This window comes from Lepus europaeus, chromosome 7 (genome assembly GCF_033115175.1).
Source record: "Lepus europaeus isolate LE1 chromosome 7, mLepTim1.pri, whole genome shotgun sequence".
Taxonomy (NCBI): domain Eukaryota; kingdom Metazoa; phylum Chordata; class Mammalia; order Lagomorpha; family Leporidae; genus Lepus; species Lepus europaeus.
The window spans coordinates 8,842,503-8,859,231 of record NC_084833.1 but is presented as its reverse complement, the minus strand read 5'-3'; the positions used below and the strand labels follow the sequence as shown (position 1 = coordinate 8,859,231).

At 47.7% G+C, this 16,729-nt stretch overlaps 1 protein-coding gene across 1 annotated transcript in view; it reads left to right on the top strand.

Moving 5' to 3' along the window:
- ASRGL1 (asparaginase and isoaspartyl peptidase 1) overlaps positions 1-15,818 on the top strand; it is a 28,132-nt gene extending 12,314 nt beyond the window's left edge. The window contains exons 3-7 of the mRNA XM_062196009.1: positions 216-358; positions 2,126-2,283; positions 12,116-12,234; positions 14,210-14,320; positions 15,509-15,818. Of these exons, the coding sequence (XP_062051993.1) occupies positions 216-358; positions 2,126-2,283; positions 12,116-12,234; positions 14,210-14,320; positions 15,509-15,714 (737 nt within the window). The 3' untranslated portion in view covers positions 15,715-15,818. The remainder of the gene's footprint in view (positions 1-215; positions 359-2,125; positions 2,284-12,115; positions 12,235-14,209; positions 14,321-15,508) is intronic.
- The last annotated feature ends 911 nt before the right edge of the window (positions 15,819-16,729 follow it).

Below are 16,729 nucleotides of genomic sequence, written 5' to 3'. Positions count from 1 at the left end.
CTGGGGAAGCAGTACAAGATGGCCCAAGTGCTCGGGCCCCTACCATCCATGTGGGAAACACAGGTGGTGTTCTAGGCTCCTGGCTCCTCCCACCCTCCCCTTCTCTTCCCCGGTTCAAAAATAAATTTTAAACAATCCTCTGGTAATGGAATACAGAATGAATTAAAAGCCCTTCTTAAATGTGTAATTCTTACTTTTCAACTTCTTGGTTTCAGGTTATGGGTCTGTCTTGAATGTAAACGGTGAAGTTGAAATGGATGCTAGTATCATGGATGGAAAAGACCTGTCCACGGGAGCAGTGTCTGCAGTCCGCTGTATAGCAAATCCCATTAAACTTGCACGGCTCGTTATGGAAAAGGTATCTGTGATGACAGCATTCTCCTCTAAGGGATGGTTACTGTCCTCCAGCAATAAAGGGGGCTGACAGGAGATCACTGTTGTCCTAAAACTGCAAACAGGAACAGAAACAGCGTTACTTGTGCTTCTCAAATCAGCCAAGGTTATGGCTGTTAACAAAGCAGCCTGACTAGGAATTGCTTGAACATGCATGTACTTTCTTTTTTTTAAGATTTTTATTTATTTATTTGACAGAGTTATAGACAGTGAGAGAGAGAGAGACAGAGAGAAAGGTCTTCCTTCCGTTGGTTCACTCCCCAAATGGCCGCCACAGCCAGAGCTACGCTGATCCGAAGCAGGAGCTTCTTTCCTGGTCTCCCATGCGGGTGCAGGCACCCAAGAACTTGGGCCATCCTCCACTGCCTTCCCGGGCCACAGCAGGGAGCTGGACTGGAAGAGAAGCAACCGGGACTAGAACCCGGCGCCCATAGGGGATGCCAACGCCACAGGCGGAGGATTAACCTAGTGTGCCACCACGCCGGCCCCAGAATATGCATATACTTTCTTCAGCCCCCTTTCACATGGGAGACCTGGATGGGGTCTTGACCCCTAGCTTCAGCCTGGCCCAGCCCCCAGTGTCTGTCTGTTCTCTCTCTCTTTAATGCTACTTTTCAAATAAATACATTTTTAAAAAGTAAACAAAATGTTATGGAAAAAAAAAAAAAAGACCTAAATGAATGATCTCTGTGAGTGAGATCCCAATGGAAAGAACGGGGCCATCAAAGAAGGAGGTACCCTTCTCCGAAGGGAGGAGAGAACTTCCACTTTGACTATGACCCTATCGGAATAAGATCAAAGTCAGCGAACTCTAAAGGCTTCCATAGCCCTGGCAACTCATGACTAGAGCCTAGGGAGATTACTGACGCCATGAACAGGAGTGTCAAATTGTTAAATCAGCAACAGGAGTCACTGTGTACTTACACCCCATGTGGGATCTGTCCCTAATGTGTCGTCTAAAGCCAAGTGATGCTATAACTAGTACTGAAACAGTATTTTTATACTTTGCGTTTCTGTGTGGGCACAAACTGATGAGGTCTTTACTAATTATATACTGAAGTGATCTTCTGTATATAAAGAGAATTGGAAATGAAAAAAAAAAAAAAACCTGGTGTTAAAATGGAAATGGCATAGAAAATTAATTAATTTGAAAAAAAAAATTATGTAGGATCTCTGTCTTTAATGTGCTGTACATTGCTATTTAATGCTATAATTAGTAATCCAATGGTAGTTTTTTCACTTTATGTTGCTATATGGGCAAAATGTTGAAATCTTTACCTAATATATACTAAACTGGTCTTCTGTATACAAAGAGAATTGAAAATGAATCTTTACATGAATGGAAGGGGAAAGGGAGCGGGAAAGGGGAGGGTTGCGGGCGGGAGGGAAGTTATGGGAGGGGGGAAGCCATTGTAACCCATAAGCTATACTTTGGAAATTTATATTCATTAAATAAAAGTTTAATTAAAAAAAAGTAAACAAAATGATAAATGAATCAAATTTCCACATTTAAGGTCATATGTAACTTATATCCCTAAAGTAATAAAAAAATCAATTTGGAGGGGTTTTTCTGAAAATGCAAAAACTCAGACAGCCAGGCTCTTTTCTTTTCTGCATTCAGAAAATGAAGGGAAATTGCATCTTTGAGTCTCTGCACCCACACAGATGGAACACTTGAAAAGATTCAAAATTTTTCAACACCCTAAACACTTGTCCTTTTCTCTCTGCTCAGACCCCGCATTGCTTTCTGACTGACCAAGGTGCAGCCCAGTTTGCAGCAGAGATGGGGATTCCAGAGATTCCTGGAGAAAAGCTGGTCACAGAGAGGAACAAGAAACGCCTGGAAAAAGAGAAGCATGAGAAAGCCGCCCAGAAACCAGACTGTCAGAAGTAAGTCTCGTGTGTGCTCACACTGCCAGGACTGTGCAAGAGTGGAAGTCGGGCAGACACCTGATTTTGCGCGTTCCTTAAATGATGGATGAACGGCTCTTTTGATTCTTAAATTTAATCTCACTTATTACTGCTGCGAGTAGTAACTTAAACTAGGTTCCAGTTCCTTCTCTGATGTGAAGAGTGATTTGCATCAATGTTAGGGATGCTTCTTATTGACTGAACAGGCCCTCTGCGGTCGGGGTACCTCATGAACCTGCCGAAGCACTCTTCCACGGTGCGGAGCAGTCAGCACAACTCTTAAGAAATCAAGTTATGTGTTCTAAATTACCAATTTCTGTGTTACAGATTTCAAAATCCCCGGCCGGCGCCGTGGCTCAATAGGCTAATCCTCCACCTTGCGGCGCCGGCACACCGGGTTCTAGTCCCAGTCTGGGCACCGGATTCTGTCCCGGTTGCCCCTCTTCCAGGTCAGCTCTCTGCTATGGCCCAAGTGCTTGGGCCCTGCACCCCATGGGAGACTAGGAGAAGCACCTGGCTCCTGCCATCGGATCAGTGCGGTGCGCCGGCCACAGTGCGCTGGCCACGGCGGCCATGGGAGGGTGAACCAACGGCAAAAGGAAGACCTTTCTCTCTGTCTCTCTCTCTCACTGTCCACTCTGCCTGTCCAAAAAAAAATCCCCAATAAGAGCCTCTTGACTTAAAGGAAATTTCGAAAATAAAATTTGAATATGGTCTAAGGATTTATAGTGGAATTCAACTTCACATACTTCTAAGTGAGGTAATATTCAACCAGACAACCACCTAGGGAGCTTTCTCAGGATATGCATGTCTGGGCCTCTCTCACAGAGACTCAAACTGACCAGATCTGAGGAGGAAAGTCCAGGCAGCTGTGATGTGAAAAAATTTCCCAGGTGCACCTGCTGCGTCCCCCAGGTCACGGGCTGTTTCACAAGGTTGGCTGCGTGGTGGTCGTGGGTGATAGCTTCGCTGAGTGTGCTGTTGGTCTGTTGGCTAGAGTCACGGGGAGGGGGCTGCTTTATCCGTGGTCCATGTTCATTTTAAATGATGTCATCTGATGCTCTCCAAAAACTGTAATCTCGCAACCCCACCAGGCAATGCTGCTTTTGGATGTAAGCCAGGGGGCGCCTGTCCTGGGCCCTCATATGACAAATACACAAAATAGTTAATTTACTACAGAACACATGGGGTGTATGTGCAAGAATAGTACAGCACTGCTCAACAGAAGTATAACAAGAGCCCCATCTAACTTAGACGCTTCTAGTAGCTGTATAAAAAAACTAAAAAGAAATAAGTGAAATTAACAATATATTTTGTTTAACCCCATGTATCCACAATATTATCATTTCAACATGTAATCAATATAATAAATTATTGATCAGATATCTTGGACTCTTGTTCCATACTAAATCTCTAAAGTCTGATATGTGTTTTCTACTTCTGGTCCATCACAGTGTGGACTAGGCACACACAGCTCCTGGTAGAGACCACATGTAGCTGGCAGCTGCTGTAGTGGACCACACAGGTCCAGACAGCCCCTGCATGAAGAACCAGCTCTTTATGTGGACGAGTAATATTAGAACTGTGAATAGTTTATTTTGTTAAAAAATTTTAAATATTTAGCTGATTTCAAAAATATATTAAGATTTTCAACTTTAATTTTTCTTAAAATATTCATTATAATTCATATTTTGACTTTAATAGAAAATTTTGTGTATTTTACAAAAAACTAACTTCAAAAATTATATTTGCAAATTGCTTTTTTCAGTTTATTAGATTTGCTTTTTATTGTGAAATATATTTTAATTTTGTATACTTAGGATATAATTGTTTTATTCGTTAATTACTAGATTTTTGAAAATGTAGATCAAGAGTTTGATAGACAAAAAAATACCAAAGTAGAGCTCACAAAAAAAAAAAAAAAAAAAAAACCTGAAAGAAAAAAATCTTTAAAGAAGCAGTCTTTGAAAACAGTAAAAATAAGCAATGTTCTTCCAAGATGGCCAACATCAGATGCAGACAGGACATTACAAATTCTTTGTTAAATGAAGATTTAATTACTCATCAAAATAATGAAAATTAGTAAGAAATTATTCTCACCAAATTCACAACCTGAACTGCTCAGCTGAAATCCCTGGGACTTCATGTTTTTTACTAAAGGAAGGTTCAACTGCTGGCCACAGAGTCACACACAGAAGAGCTCACAACCTCAGAAAATTGACAGCCAGCATCAGAGACAACAGAAAACCTCCACATCATGTTCTTGAAAGAGCACTACGAAGTGTCCACTATTTAGCCATGCCTAATGATTTTTTATGACACCATCAATATAGTGTTTACAAAAAAACAATGGAAATTTTCTAGGTTTACAGTGATTCAAAATTTTGTAAAATGCCAGGCAGGTGATTTAGGATTTAAAAAAATGCAGTGAATCACTACCTAGGATGGAGAATTAAAGTAGGTTATTAACTTAATGGATAGTAAAATGAGAAGTTAAATCATGTAAAATGTCTTAAATAAAGTAATGGGATATGCGTTTTGACGCAGCAATTAAGTCACCTACATCCCATATTGGAGTGCCTGGGTTCAAATCCTGCCACCACTTCTGATACAGCTTCGTCCTAATGCATACCCCAGGAGGCAGCAGGTGATTGGCTGCAATGGCCGAAACTAGGCCAATCTGATGCCAGGAACCAGGAGCTTCTTCCATGTCTCCCACATGGGTGCAGGGGACCAAGGACTTGAGCCATCTTCTACTGCTTTCCCAGGCCACAGCAGAGAGCTGGATCGGAAGTGGAGCAGCAGGGACTCAAACCGGCACCCATTTGGGATGCCAGCGCTTCAGGCCAGGGCGTTAACCTGCTGTGCCATAGCACCGGCCCCAATAAATAAATCTTTTTTAAAAATCTTAATTGAGGGGCCAGCACTGTGGCATGGCTGGTGAAGCCGCTGCCTACAGTGCTGGCATCCCATATGGACACCGGTTCAAGTCCCGGCTGTTCCAATCCAGCCCTCTGCCATGCCTGGGAGAGCACTGGGAGACGGCCCAAGTCCTTGGGCCCCTGCACCTACATGGGAGACCCCGAGGAGGCTCCCAGCTCCTGGCTTCGGATTGGCACAGCTCCGGCCATTGTGACCAGTTGGGGAGTGAACAAATGGGTGGAGCTCTCTCTCCCTCTCTTTCTTTCTCTATGTAACTCTGACCTTCAAATAAATAAATAATCTATAAAAAAAAATCTAAATCGAGCTATTTCATCTTTAAAAAGATTTTTCATCTTTAAGAAGTATTTAAAGTGGGGGCCAGCGTCATGACATAACTGGTTAAACTGCCGCCTGCGATGCCAGTGTCCCATAGGGGAAATGGTTCAAGTCCTGGCTGCTTCACTTCCAATCCAGCTTCCTGCTAATGTGCCTTAAAAAGCAGCAGAGGATGGCCCAAGTCCTTGGGCTCCTGCACCCACATGGGAGACCCGAAGGAAGCTTCTGGCTCCTGGCTTCACCTGGGCTCAGCCCCGGCCGTTGTGACCATTTGGGGAGTGAACCAGCAGATGGATGAGCTCTCTGTGTCTCCCTTTCTCTGCAATTCTGATTTTGAAATAAATCTTTTAAAAAAAAGTTTTTAGGGCCGGTGCCACGGCTCAATAGGCTAATCCTCTGCCTGTGGTGCCGGAATCCCGGGTTCTAGTCCCAGTTGAGGCGCCAGATTCTGTCCCGGTTGCTCCTCTTCCAGTCCAGCTCTCTGCTGTGGCCCAGGAAGGCAGTGGAGGATGGCCCAAGTGCTTGGGCCCTGCACCCGCTTGGGAGACCAGGAGAAGCACCTGGCTCCTGGCTTCGGATCAGCGTGGTGCACCAGCCGCAGTGGCCATTGGGGGGGGTGAACCAACGGCAAAGGAAGACCTTTCTCTCTCTCTCTCTCTCTCTCTCACTGTCCACTCTGCCTGTCAAAAAAAAAAAAAAAGTTTTTAGAGAGACAAAACCAAACTGCATGAGAAATATACTATGAAAATTATGTTCCAGTAAAATATAAGAAACCTGAAACATGGAAAAAAATATTTGCCAGATTTGAAGAAGTCATATACAAATAATCCCCAAACCAAATTCTGTAGATAGTATCATTTGAAGAGAAATATGAAAAAAATACAGCTATTTTATTTTCTTTAGAATGTACCAACATTAGAATTTAAATGAAGAACTTTTTTGTATGGATCTAGATACTGCTTAAAAGTACTGAGAATCGGGGCCAACATTGTAGCACAGCAGCTAAGCCACCACTTGGAACGCCAGCATCCCACAGTCAAGCAACAGCTGGAGTCCGGGTGGTTCTGCTTCCCCCTGCTTGGGAGAGCAGTGGAAAATGGCCCGAGTACCTGGGCCCCTGCACCCAGAATCTGGTCTCCTGGCTTCAGCCGAGCCCAGACTTGTCTGTTACTGTCATCTGGGGAGAGAAGCAGCAGGTGGAAGATCTCTTATCTCTCTTTCCCTCTCTCTTTCTGCCTGTCAAATAAATACTTTTTAAAAGAAGAAAATGACTATAATAACCGATTGTGATTATATGCTGAGCTATGTTGTTTGATAATGTATCATATATAAATCCATATAGTATTTGAGTGTGATAATATAAAAATCAGGATTCATTTCCAAATCAGAATATTACTTGAAGAACTTTACTGATAATTACAGTTGCTGCTGGCACAGGCAGAGTGAAACTTTTCCAAATTAAATCAATTTAAAACTTGCTAAGACCTACTTGGACTCTAGACAAGATGTCTTGGCATTTTATCAATAAAATTTATATTGTATTGGGAATGTTGACTATAAAAACATGGTCACTGCCCCCTGAAATGAAGACATGCAACATTAGCTTTATAGGATGAATGCCCAGTAATGTATGAATTGTACATGTGTGTTTAGTCTCTTTTTCTCGCTCACTTGCCATCACCAGCTGGTCAGCTCGTAGTCTGATGTGCACAATTACTAATCTAAGTCATCATTGGAAGTTTTTCAGTCATATGACAACATGGCTTTGCAATATGTGTTCTTCAAGATAAAACAGTGTGAAGGTTCCTAAGAAATTAAAAATAGAACCGTGTGGCCCAGCAGTTCCTGTTCTGGGCACAGACCCAAAAGAAGTGAAAACACCACTTGTAAAGATGTCTGCACTCCCATGTTTAGTGCAGCCTTAGTCACAGTAGTCAGAACGTGTTACCACCTGAAGTGTCCTTCAGCCAATGATGAATACGGAAAGTGCTGTACATATGCAGTGGCAGATGGGTCAGGCTTTAAAAAGGAGACCTGCCTCTCACCAACACCGTGCACGAGCCCAGAAGACACTGTGCTAAGTGAGGTCAGCCAAACCCACTTAAAAATGTGGAGTCAAAAAAACAGTTGACTATACAGAAACAGAATAGAATGGTACCTATGGGGGCTGGTGCAGGGCACTTTGGAGAAATGACAATGAAGGTCAAAGGGTTCAAAGTTTCAGTCAGGTCAGAGGAGTAAGTTTGGAGGTCTGTGCTCTGTGAGGTCTATAGTTAATACCATTGTAGATGGAGATTTCTGAGAGGATTCTGGGTATATTCAAAAAAAGAAAACTATGGGGGCCGGTGCCATGGCTCAGCTCCAGCCGTAGTGGCCATTTGGGGGGTGAACCAATGGAAGGAAGACCTTTCTCTCTATCTCTCTCTCTCACTGCCTAACTATCTGTGAAAAAAAAACTATGGAAGATTGATGTTATTCTGGATTCTGGTTAACTGTAATAATCACTTTACTATGTGTGTGTGTATCAAAACGTGTTGTATGCCTTGAATATAGCCAATAAAATAGATTACAGATGGTCCCCAACTTACGATGGTTCAACTTAGGGTTTCTTTAAAGCAACATGCATTCAGTCGGAATAGCATTTCAGACTTTGAATTTTGATCTTTTCCCAGGCTGGCAATGTGGGGTCTTGTACTGTCCTCGCACTGGGCAGTGGCAACGAGCTACAGCTGTCAGTCAGCCACACCGTCGTGAGGGCAACAGTGGACCCTTCACAGTGTTGCCAAACTGTGACAGCCCATAGCTGAGATGGGAGCCTGGAATCTTGCCTTACAGTTTCATATTTTTTTTTATTTGACAGATATAGTTAGTGAGAGAGAGAGAGACAAAGAGAAAGGTCTTCCTTCCATTGGTTCACCCAACAAATGGCCGCTGCTGTCCGAGCTATGCTGATCCGAAGCCAGGAGCCAGGTGCTTCCTCCTGGTCTCCCATGCAGGTGCAGGGCCCAAGTACTTGGGCCATCCTCCACTGCCCTCCCGGGCCACAGCAGAGAGCTGGACTGGAAGAGGAGCTACCGGGACTAGAACCCGGCGCCCATATGGGATGCCTACACCGCAGGTGGAGGATTAAGCTAGTGAGCCACAGCGCCGGCCCCACAGTTTCATATTTTCAACAATGGGTTTGTTGGAACATAATCCCATTTCTTTGTAAGTCGAGCATCTATGTGCTAAAAAGATTTTCAAGATAAATTTGCCATGGTAAAAGGGTAGAACATATTTATATCCTAAATATGGGCTCCCTGTTGTGTTTATATTCTTGCCCTGGCCGTTGGCAGTTGCTGGGGTGGGCAGATACTTCCTTCCTGTCCCACAGGTGAAGTGCACATTGTCTGTGATTAGCTGTTCCCCGGCTATTAATGAGCATTTTACATTTGTTCTGTGTTGTTAAAAAAAAAAAAACCTCCTAAATCTGTCTTCTTTTGTTTTTATTTTCTTTATGGTATTTTTTCCATAGATAACGTTATATATATGTGTGTGTGTGTGTATGTGTGTGTGTGTATATATATATATATATCTTCTCTCACAGCCTGTAAGACTGGAACCTCAGAAGGTATCCTCCCTGCAGTCGGCTAGGTTTTCTGGAAGGATTGGTTTGATGTTTAGTGTTTAGGTCTAAGCCATCTGGAATTCGTTTTTGTGATGTAGACGATAGGAGTCCCATCTTCTTGCCTTCTGGGGGGTTTCTTCCAAGCTCTGTGAATGCCAGACCCTTCTGTCTCTCCATGTGATTGCCTGACCCCAGGCTCGTGTCCAAAATGGAATTGTTTTGTTTCCCCACTCCACCACACACACGCACACACCATCAAGGAAACCAAATCCCCGTTCTAATAACCATCCACCTTTCAGTCATTGGTACTCACGTCCCTCAGCTGCTGAGAGTTTTTCATGATTTTTCTCCCGCTCAGCCCACCTACAGACTCTGTCAGCTCCAGCCCACTTCTACCCTCCCACGGCCAACACGTCCTCAAGCCTCCTTTGCTATTTCTCCTCTTGTCTCCCTGTTAACCCCACACCACAGCCAGAGGAATTCTTTGGAGATGAACTCTGTAGGAGGATAGCATCCATACGGACGCACACAATCGTATGCACTTCTGGGTGACTTTTTATGGAATAAACGCAGCCATGTATCAGCGCCCGGATTTACCGAAGAAGAAGACGCTGGGGCCAGAAGCTTCCTCCATCCCTCCTTGCATTTGCTTGCCTGACTTTTTTTTTTTTTTAAGATGTATTTATTTTACTTGAAAGTCACAGTTACACAGAGAGAGAGAGAGGTCTTCCATCCGCTGGGTCACTCCCCAGATTGCTACAACACCCAGAGCTGCACCTATTCGAAGCCAGGAGCCAGGAGCTTCTTCCATGTCTCCCACACGGGTGCAGGGGTCCAAGGACTTGGGCCATCTTCACTGCTTTCTCAGGCCATAGCAGAGACCTGGATCGGAAGAGGAGCAGCCCAGACTCGAACCGTAGCCCATATGGGATGCCGGCACTGCAGGCAGTGGCCCCACCTGCTACACCACAGCGCCGGCCCCAGTTGCCTGACGTCTACTCCATGGATGATGTTGCCTGTTTCTTAACTTTACTTAAATGGGATCATAGAGTGCCCTCCTTCGGCCCGCCCTCCCCCAGGGCTCTGAGACTCGTGTGTCCTGTCACAGCAGCGTGTTCCACTTCATGAAGGTACCAGAGTTTAAATACTCCGCCTTTGGCGGACACGTATGTGTTCAGCTTGCGTGGTGACAGACAGTGATGCTGTGAATGTTTCTGTCCACTTTTGGTGAACATGATCACGTTTGTGATGGACAAGCACACGGGGAGTTGTGGAGTGCACATTCCTTCAGCATCCGTAGGTAGTGCCAAATGGTTTTCCAAGGAAACCATAGCAATGTTGGCTCTGAGCAGGCCTATGTGGAATCCCTGCAGGCCCTTGCCAACCCTTGACATCATGTCTTTTTTTGGGTGTAGGCATTGTCACAGGTGGGTTTAGTGGTAAGAATGTTTTCTTTATAAAACTTTAGACTGTGGGGCAGGCGCTGTGGTGTAGTAGGCTAAGCCTCTGCTGCAGTGCCGGCATCCCATATGGGCTCCGGTTCGTCAGTTCATGTCTCTTCTGCTATGACCTGGGAAAGCAATGGAAGATGACCCAAGCACTTGGGCCCCTGCACCCATGTGGGAGACGTGGAAGAAGCTCCTGGCTCCTGGCATTAGAATGGCCCAACTCCAGCCATTGCAGCCAATTGGGGAGTGAACCAGCAGATGGAAGACTTTTCACTCTGTCTCTCCCTATATCTGTAACTCTTTATTTAAACTCTTTATTTAAAAAAAAAAACTTATAGACTGTGAAACCTTTTGGCTCAAACTCCCCAGTGACCTCCCATCTCAATCAGAATTAAAGCCTTAACAAAAAAAAAAAAAAAAACTAAAGCCTTTACACTAGCCTGAGAGTAGGGTGACCAGATGATTTAGTGTTCAAACGGGAGCTTGCCTGGAAGTGAAGAAGACACTGTTAATAACTGCCCTGGGATGACAGGCACAGATTTGGGCAGTCCCGTGTAACCACTCCCCACAGCCTCCCTCATCCGGTCCCGGGCTGCTCCTCTAATCTTGCACCTACCACTCCCTTTTATTCTCTCCAACCACCATGGCCTCCTTGAAATCCCATGAATGTAGAAAGCATACCTCTGTGTCTGGAACATTTTTCCTGGCGGTCAGCATGGCCCGCCCCTCACTTCCTTCAGGGGACCCTGTACGAAGGCAGCATCTCCCTGTCCCTGCCCACCTGCCCTCAACCCCGTGCCGCTGGGTTCCCCCAACCCCCGTTTTCATCTCCACCTGAGTTCCTTCTGCTCTGGTACTACCACCCTCTGGCTCAAAGGCAAGCTGCACAGGGGGAGGGACTGTGCGTTTGGTTTGCCGCTGGGTCCCAGCACACAAACACAGTGTACACGGTAGAATCTCCACGGCAGGTGTATGGCGCTGGTGTACAACTTCTTCAACCTTTGAATATGAGAATTTTTAATAAAATACAGGGGAACATTAACTTACATGATGTTCATGTGAAATAGCTACTCAAGGGGGGCTACCTGCCAGGCAGCATCAGTGACACCTGGAAGGGACCTGCACTCAGGGCCCATCTCCCCCACCCCCACCCCCATCTACCAACTCAGGTCTCCCTTTTTCTTGGTGGCAACTTCAGAATCTCTGGGGAACCCAGAGGTCCGAGGGATTTTTGTGCACAGCAAAGTCTGAGATACCCTCTATTTTGTCCCCATTTTCTAAGTGAGGACAGTGAGACATAGAGACTAAAACTTGACTGAGGTCACACAGCCAGAAAAGGGTGCTGAACTCGTACATCTGGCTGGAATGGCAGGACTGAAGAGCATCCCACTGGCCTTCACGTGTAACGTGCGAATTTCAGTGGCCTTAGGTCTCGTTGCAAGCTGTGGGAGCGTTTCTCATCTTCAAGCTGTCGCTTATTTCTGTTTATTTTTGGCAGAAACTTGGGAACCGTGGGTGCTGTTGCCTTGGACTGCAAAGGAAATGTAGCCTATGCCACCTCCACAGGAGGCACCATCAATAAGCTGGTCGGCCGGGTCGGGGACTCGCCGTGCGTAGGTAAGACCGCAGGCGGCTCTCGCCTTGCTCTCTTCTTTCCCGCTCACAGGCTTCTGCTCGTTGTCCACCCTCTGCCCCTCTCATCCCCTCTTCTCTCATCACCTCCTTTCTCAGTGGCGGCTTCCGTTGGGTTGGGAGGGAGTTGTACAGGGAACTGTCGTGAAGGTGTCTGCGTCAGGTGCCCACACCACCTGTCCTAGCTGGCATGCCTTTTGGGGCACTGCTTCGGGAGGGAAATGGAGATGGGGAATGCTAAAGCAGCCCCCAAGCCACCCAGCGGCGCCTCTGTCTCCTGTGTAGCCCCAGGCACTACAGCTGCAGGCTGAGTTGTACATGAAACCCTAGCCCAGGTACGGGCCCAAAGCAGCAGTCTTAGAAAGCTGAGAATTTAAGTGTACAGAAGTGACACACATCCACAGCAGCACTGGAGAGGAACACAGAAGCATGGTCTCTCCCCAGACAGCTGCCCAGCAGAGAGGGGTGGCTGTGCAGACTTGCAGGCTCTTAGGGGAATTCTGCGAGCACATACAGACACCTGGAGTTTTAAGAAACAGCTAAAATGTGCCATCTGCCCAAAGGAGCAGCTTCTACGTTTGGTGGGGAACCAGCCCTCCCCTCCCTCTCCAGTGTATTGCTGTAGTCTTTAGAGATAATCTGCACTCCTGACGGTTCTCCACTGTGTCACGAACTCAGAGGAGACACTTGACGCTGCTTTGAAGAGAAGCCTGCCTGATAGCTTTGTTGCCTCCAGAGATGTGCAATAGTCTTTTTGTTTTCCCTTAACGAAACTTCTAGCCAAATATGCCTGATCAGTAGTACAGCTTCCGTCCACCTGGGTTCAGACAAGGACTCGGCCCCACCCCAGGGTCCAATCCTAGAAACTCATTTTGGACCTGTTGAGTTTCCATGGCAAAGTCTTGAAAGAGAAACAAGCATAACTTAATTCTCAGATGTCCTTGACTTGGGCTCTGATGGCCTTTCTGGTGAGTCCTCCCCGGGGCGTGCTTCAGCGGGCACGGGGGACCCTGCGTGGACATTCAGGAGAGACGATACCAGGCACACAGCACCTTCCCCTCTGGCGGGGCAGCTGCACCCTGAGAATGGATACCGGGATCCTGCTCCCCATGCCAGGACCTCTCGGAGTCACAGGGCTCTTTGTGGCCCTAGACCAACTGAAAACAGACTTGGGCCGGATATCAGGGCCTCTTGTCCCACCGACCAGTTTGTCCCACAGCGAAGTTTATAAGAAAAAGGAAAACTTTCTCCTGTACAGTAGTTCACCTTCCTACCCAGTTTCAGATCTGTGCAGAACCAGTAAGGGGTTTGCGAGCCCTGGGGACCTCTGACATTCAACACAACAACTCCACTCCTGATCCATCCCCATGTCCGATATCAATACATAAGGCAAATGTCAGTCACGGGGAGGGTCAGGTGGACACTCCTAAGGCTGGCAGGTGTATCTGAACAGGGGCAGGAATGCTGGAGAGAAGGCTGTCAGGTTGCCCAATCCCAGACCAGAATAAGACAGACACCAAAACAGCATGCGCTCCAGCCCCTGCTTCATGGATAGCCCTGAACAGTTCCCTCCGAATGCTGGGCAGCATGCGTGGATGTTAGGATTGGGGGTACCAGTTATGCCAGAAGTATTTGAGCACAGTGGTCTTCTTGGGGATCTGTCCAAGCCATCATGGTGTTCTCCCTTCGTGGGGGGTGGGAGGTCTCGCTTCACTGAGAGAGGGGGGAAGGCTGGTCCGTGGGGCAGGGGAGGAACCATCCTGGGGCGGCTGTTCTGTGGAGGGTCAAGCCTGCCTTGCCCGGGGCTCCCCGGCCTGGACTCCGGGGTATTCACAAGCACCGGTGGGTCGCAGCTGCTCCTCTGTACTTGACCTTAGCACTCGGGATTTAACGTGCATGTAGCACGAGACTGGTAACGCTGCTGCTGCTGCTCTCAGAACCAGTCACTTTTTTTGAGCAGGATCTGGAGGTTACGCTGACAACAGCATCGGAGCCGTCTCAACCACAGGGCACGGGGAAAGCATCCTGAAGGTGAACCTGGCCAGACTCACCCTCTTCCACGTAGAACAAGGTGCGTGGAGCAGAAGCGCTGTGGCGTAGCAGTAGCGGTGCCGGCATCCCATATGGGCGCCAGTTCCAGTCTGGCTCTCTGTCTCCAGTCCAGTGCCCTGCTAATGCACCTGGGAAAGCAGCAGAGGATGGCCCAAGTGTTTGGGCCCCTGCCCCACGTGGGAGACTCAGAAGAAGCTGCAGATCAGCCCAGCTCCAGCCATTGAGGCCATTTAGGGAGTGAACCAGCAGATAGTTGTTTTTTTGTGTGTGTGTGGTTTTTTTTTTTTTTTTTGACAGGTAGAGTTATAGACAGAGAGAGAGAGAGAGAGAAAGGTCTTCCTTCCGTTGGTTCACTCCCCAGATGGCCACGACAGCCAGCGCTGTACCAATCTGAAGCCAGGAGCCGGGTGCTTCTTCCTGGTCTCCCATGTGGGTGCAGCGGTCCAAGCACTTGGGCCATCTTCCACTGCCCTCCCGGGCCACAGCAGAGAGCTGGACTGGAAGTGGAGCAACCAGGACTAGAGCCGGCACCCATATGGGATGCCAGCGCCACAGGCAGAGGATTAACCAAGTGAGCCATGGCGCCGACCCCCAGAAGATGGTTTATAATAAATGCACCAATTTATTTGAAAAGCAGGGTTATGAGGTAGGGGGTGGGGGAGAGAGACAGATCTTCCACCTGCTAGCTCATTTCCCAGTTGGCTGTGATGGCCTGGGCTGGGCCAGGCCAAAGCCAGGAGCCTAGAACACCATCTGGGACCCCCTCTTGGGGGGTTCCGCTGCTTTCCCAGGCACATTGGCCAGGAGCTGGATCGGATGCAGAGGCTTCACTCAGCCCCCACTCTCTCTTGTTTGCTGCTGCTGTTTCTTCCAAGACGCTAGCACTTTATTTTGATTCCGCTTCCCGTGTGTCAGGATCTGGAACAGGAAGGCAGTTAGAATACTGCCAGGATCCACCTCCCAGGAGGAGGGGCACTGAGCCCGGGCTGGGAGGGAAGGCGCTGTGCTTAGGCTGACCAGCACGGTCAGGGCGGGGAGGTGGGCATCCTCCTGAGCACCCAGGTAGAAATCTGTACCAAAACTCTCCGACCCTAACCCTAACCCTAACCCTAACCCATTCGCTTGGGTTTTGCATACTGCAAATGATTTTCCCACGAGATCCCTTTGAGTAACATGTGTGGTTTTTTGAACCTTTCCTTGGTTTCAGGAAAGACATTAGAAGAAGCCGCTGACCTGTCGCTGTGTTATATGAAGTCAAGGCTCAAAGGTTTGGGTGGCCTCATCGTGGTCAGCAAAACGGGAGACTGGGCAGCCAAGTGGACGTCTGCCTCCATGCCCTGGGCAGCCGCCAAGGACGGCCAGCTGCACTTTGGAATCGATCTTGACGACACCAAGGTCACAGAGCTGCCCTGAGTCTCCGGAAAGTGGAAAGTCGTCTTGCTTTGCGTGCTGGCTTGGACGGATATCCTGGTGCGAAGGCTTAGCTTAACCAATTAGATCTAGAAATGGAAAAATGATGCCGTCTGTCGATGGTTTTGTTGTCTTGATCAGCAAGTATCTGAATGTCTGGTTGAGGGGAGGGTTCTGAAGTGATGAGAGATGCCCACGTTGAGATCCGAGTGAGCCCGGTGAAGGCGCCCTCCTCCGGCACAGTCCCCGTTGTGTCAGGTGAGGAAGGGCCCCACAGCCAAGCCTTGGGCTGCACCTGCGGGGAGGGAGTTGCAGGAGGGCTGTTAGAGAGCGAGGCAGGAGCAGCAGCAGAAGAGATCGCAAGTGACATACAGGACTCAGAGTGTTGCCGACTTCCTTTTAGTTGCAGGAACCTCCAGGGAAGGAACGAGAGTCCTTTAAGCAGGGTGTCATTCATCTCTGAGGGAGAAAGTGAATTTTCTGGGGAAGTTCAGCTCTCTCTGACTTGGTAGTAGACATGTGGCCAGATGTGTCAGAGGCCCCTCTGGTAATCCGTGGCTCCCTCACCTGGAGATGAAGGGTCGTGGTAGAGACTGTGCAGTCAGTCCCTTGCGGTCCGAGAGCTTCTTGGGTTCCCAAGTGAGCCCCTCACCTCCACCTGCCAGTCCTGTGGGCCTCACCTAGTGAACAGCAGGGCTCACGGCCTCTCCAGCAGCAAGGAGCAGGCTCTGATGTAGAGATGAGCTGCGACCTAGCAAGCATCCGTCCTGTCCCGGCCATCAGAACACCCCCTCAGGGACTGGGTGCTCGCCGCGCTCTGAAATGTCCTTGGTGGAGAGTACTCCAATAACCTCTCATTTCACTGGAAATGGTGTTTCTACTGTGACACGTCTACCTTCTCTCTGGAAAGAAACCACTTACCATTAAATTCCATGTGCCACTAATAAAATGTATTTTGAAAGAATAACAGTGTGGATAGGAGTACAATTGACAAAGACCCAAACATAGACAGGCCCTC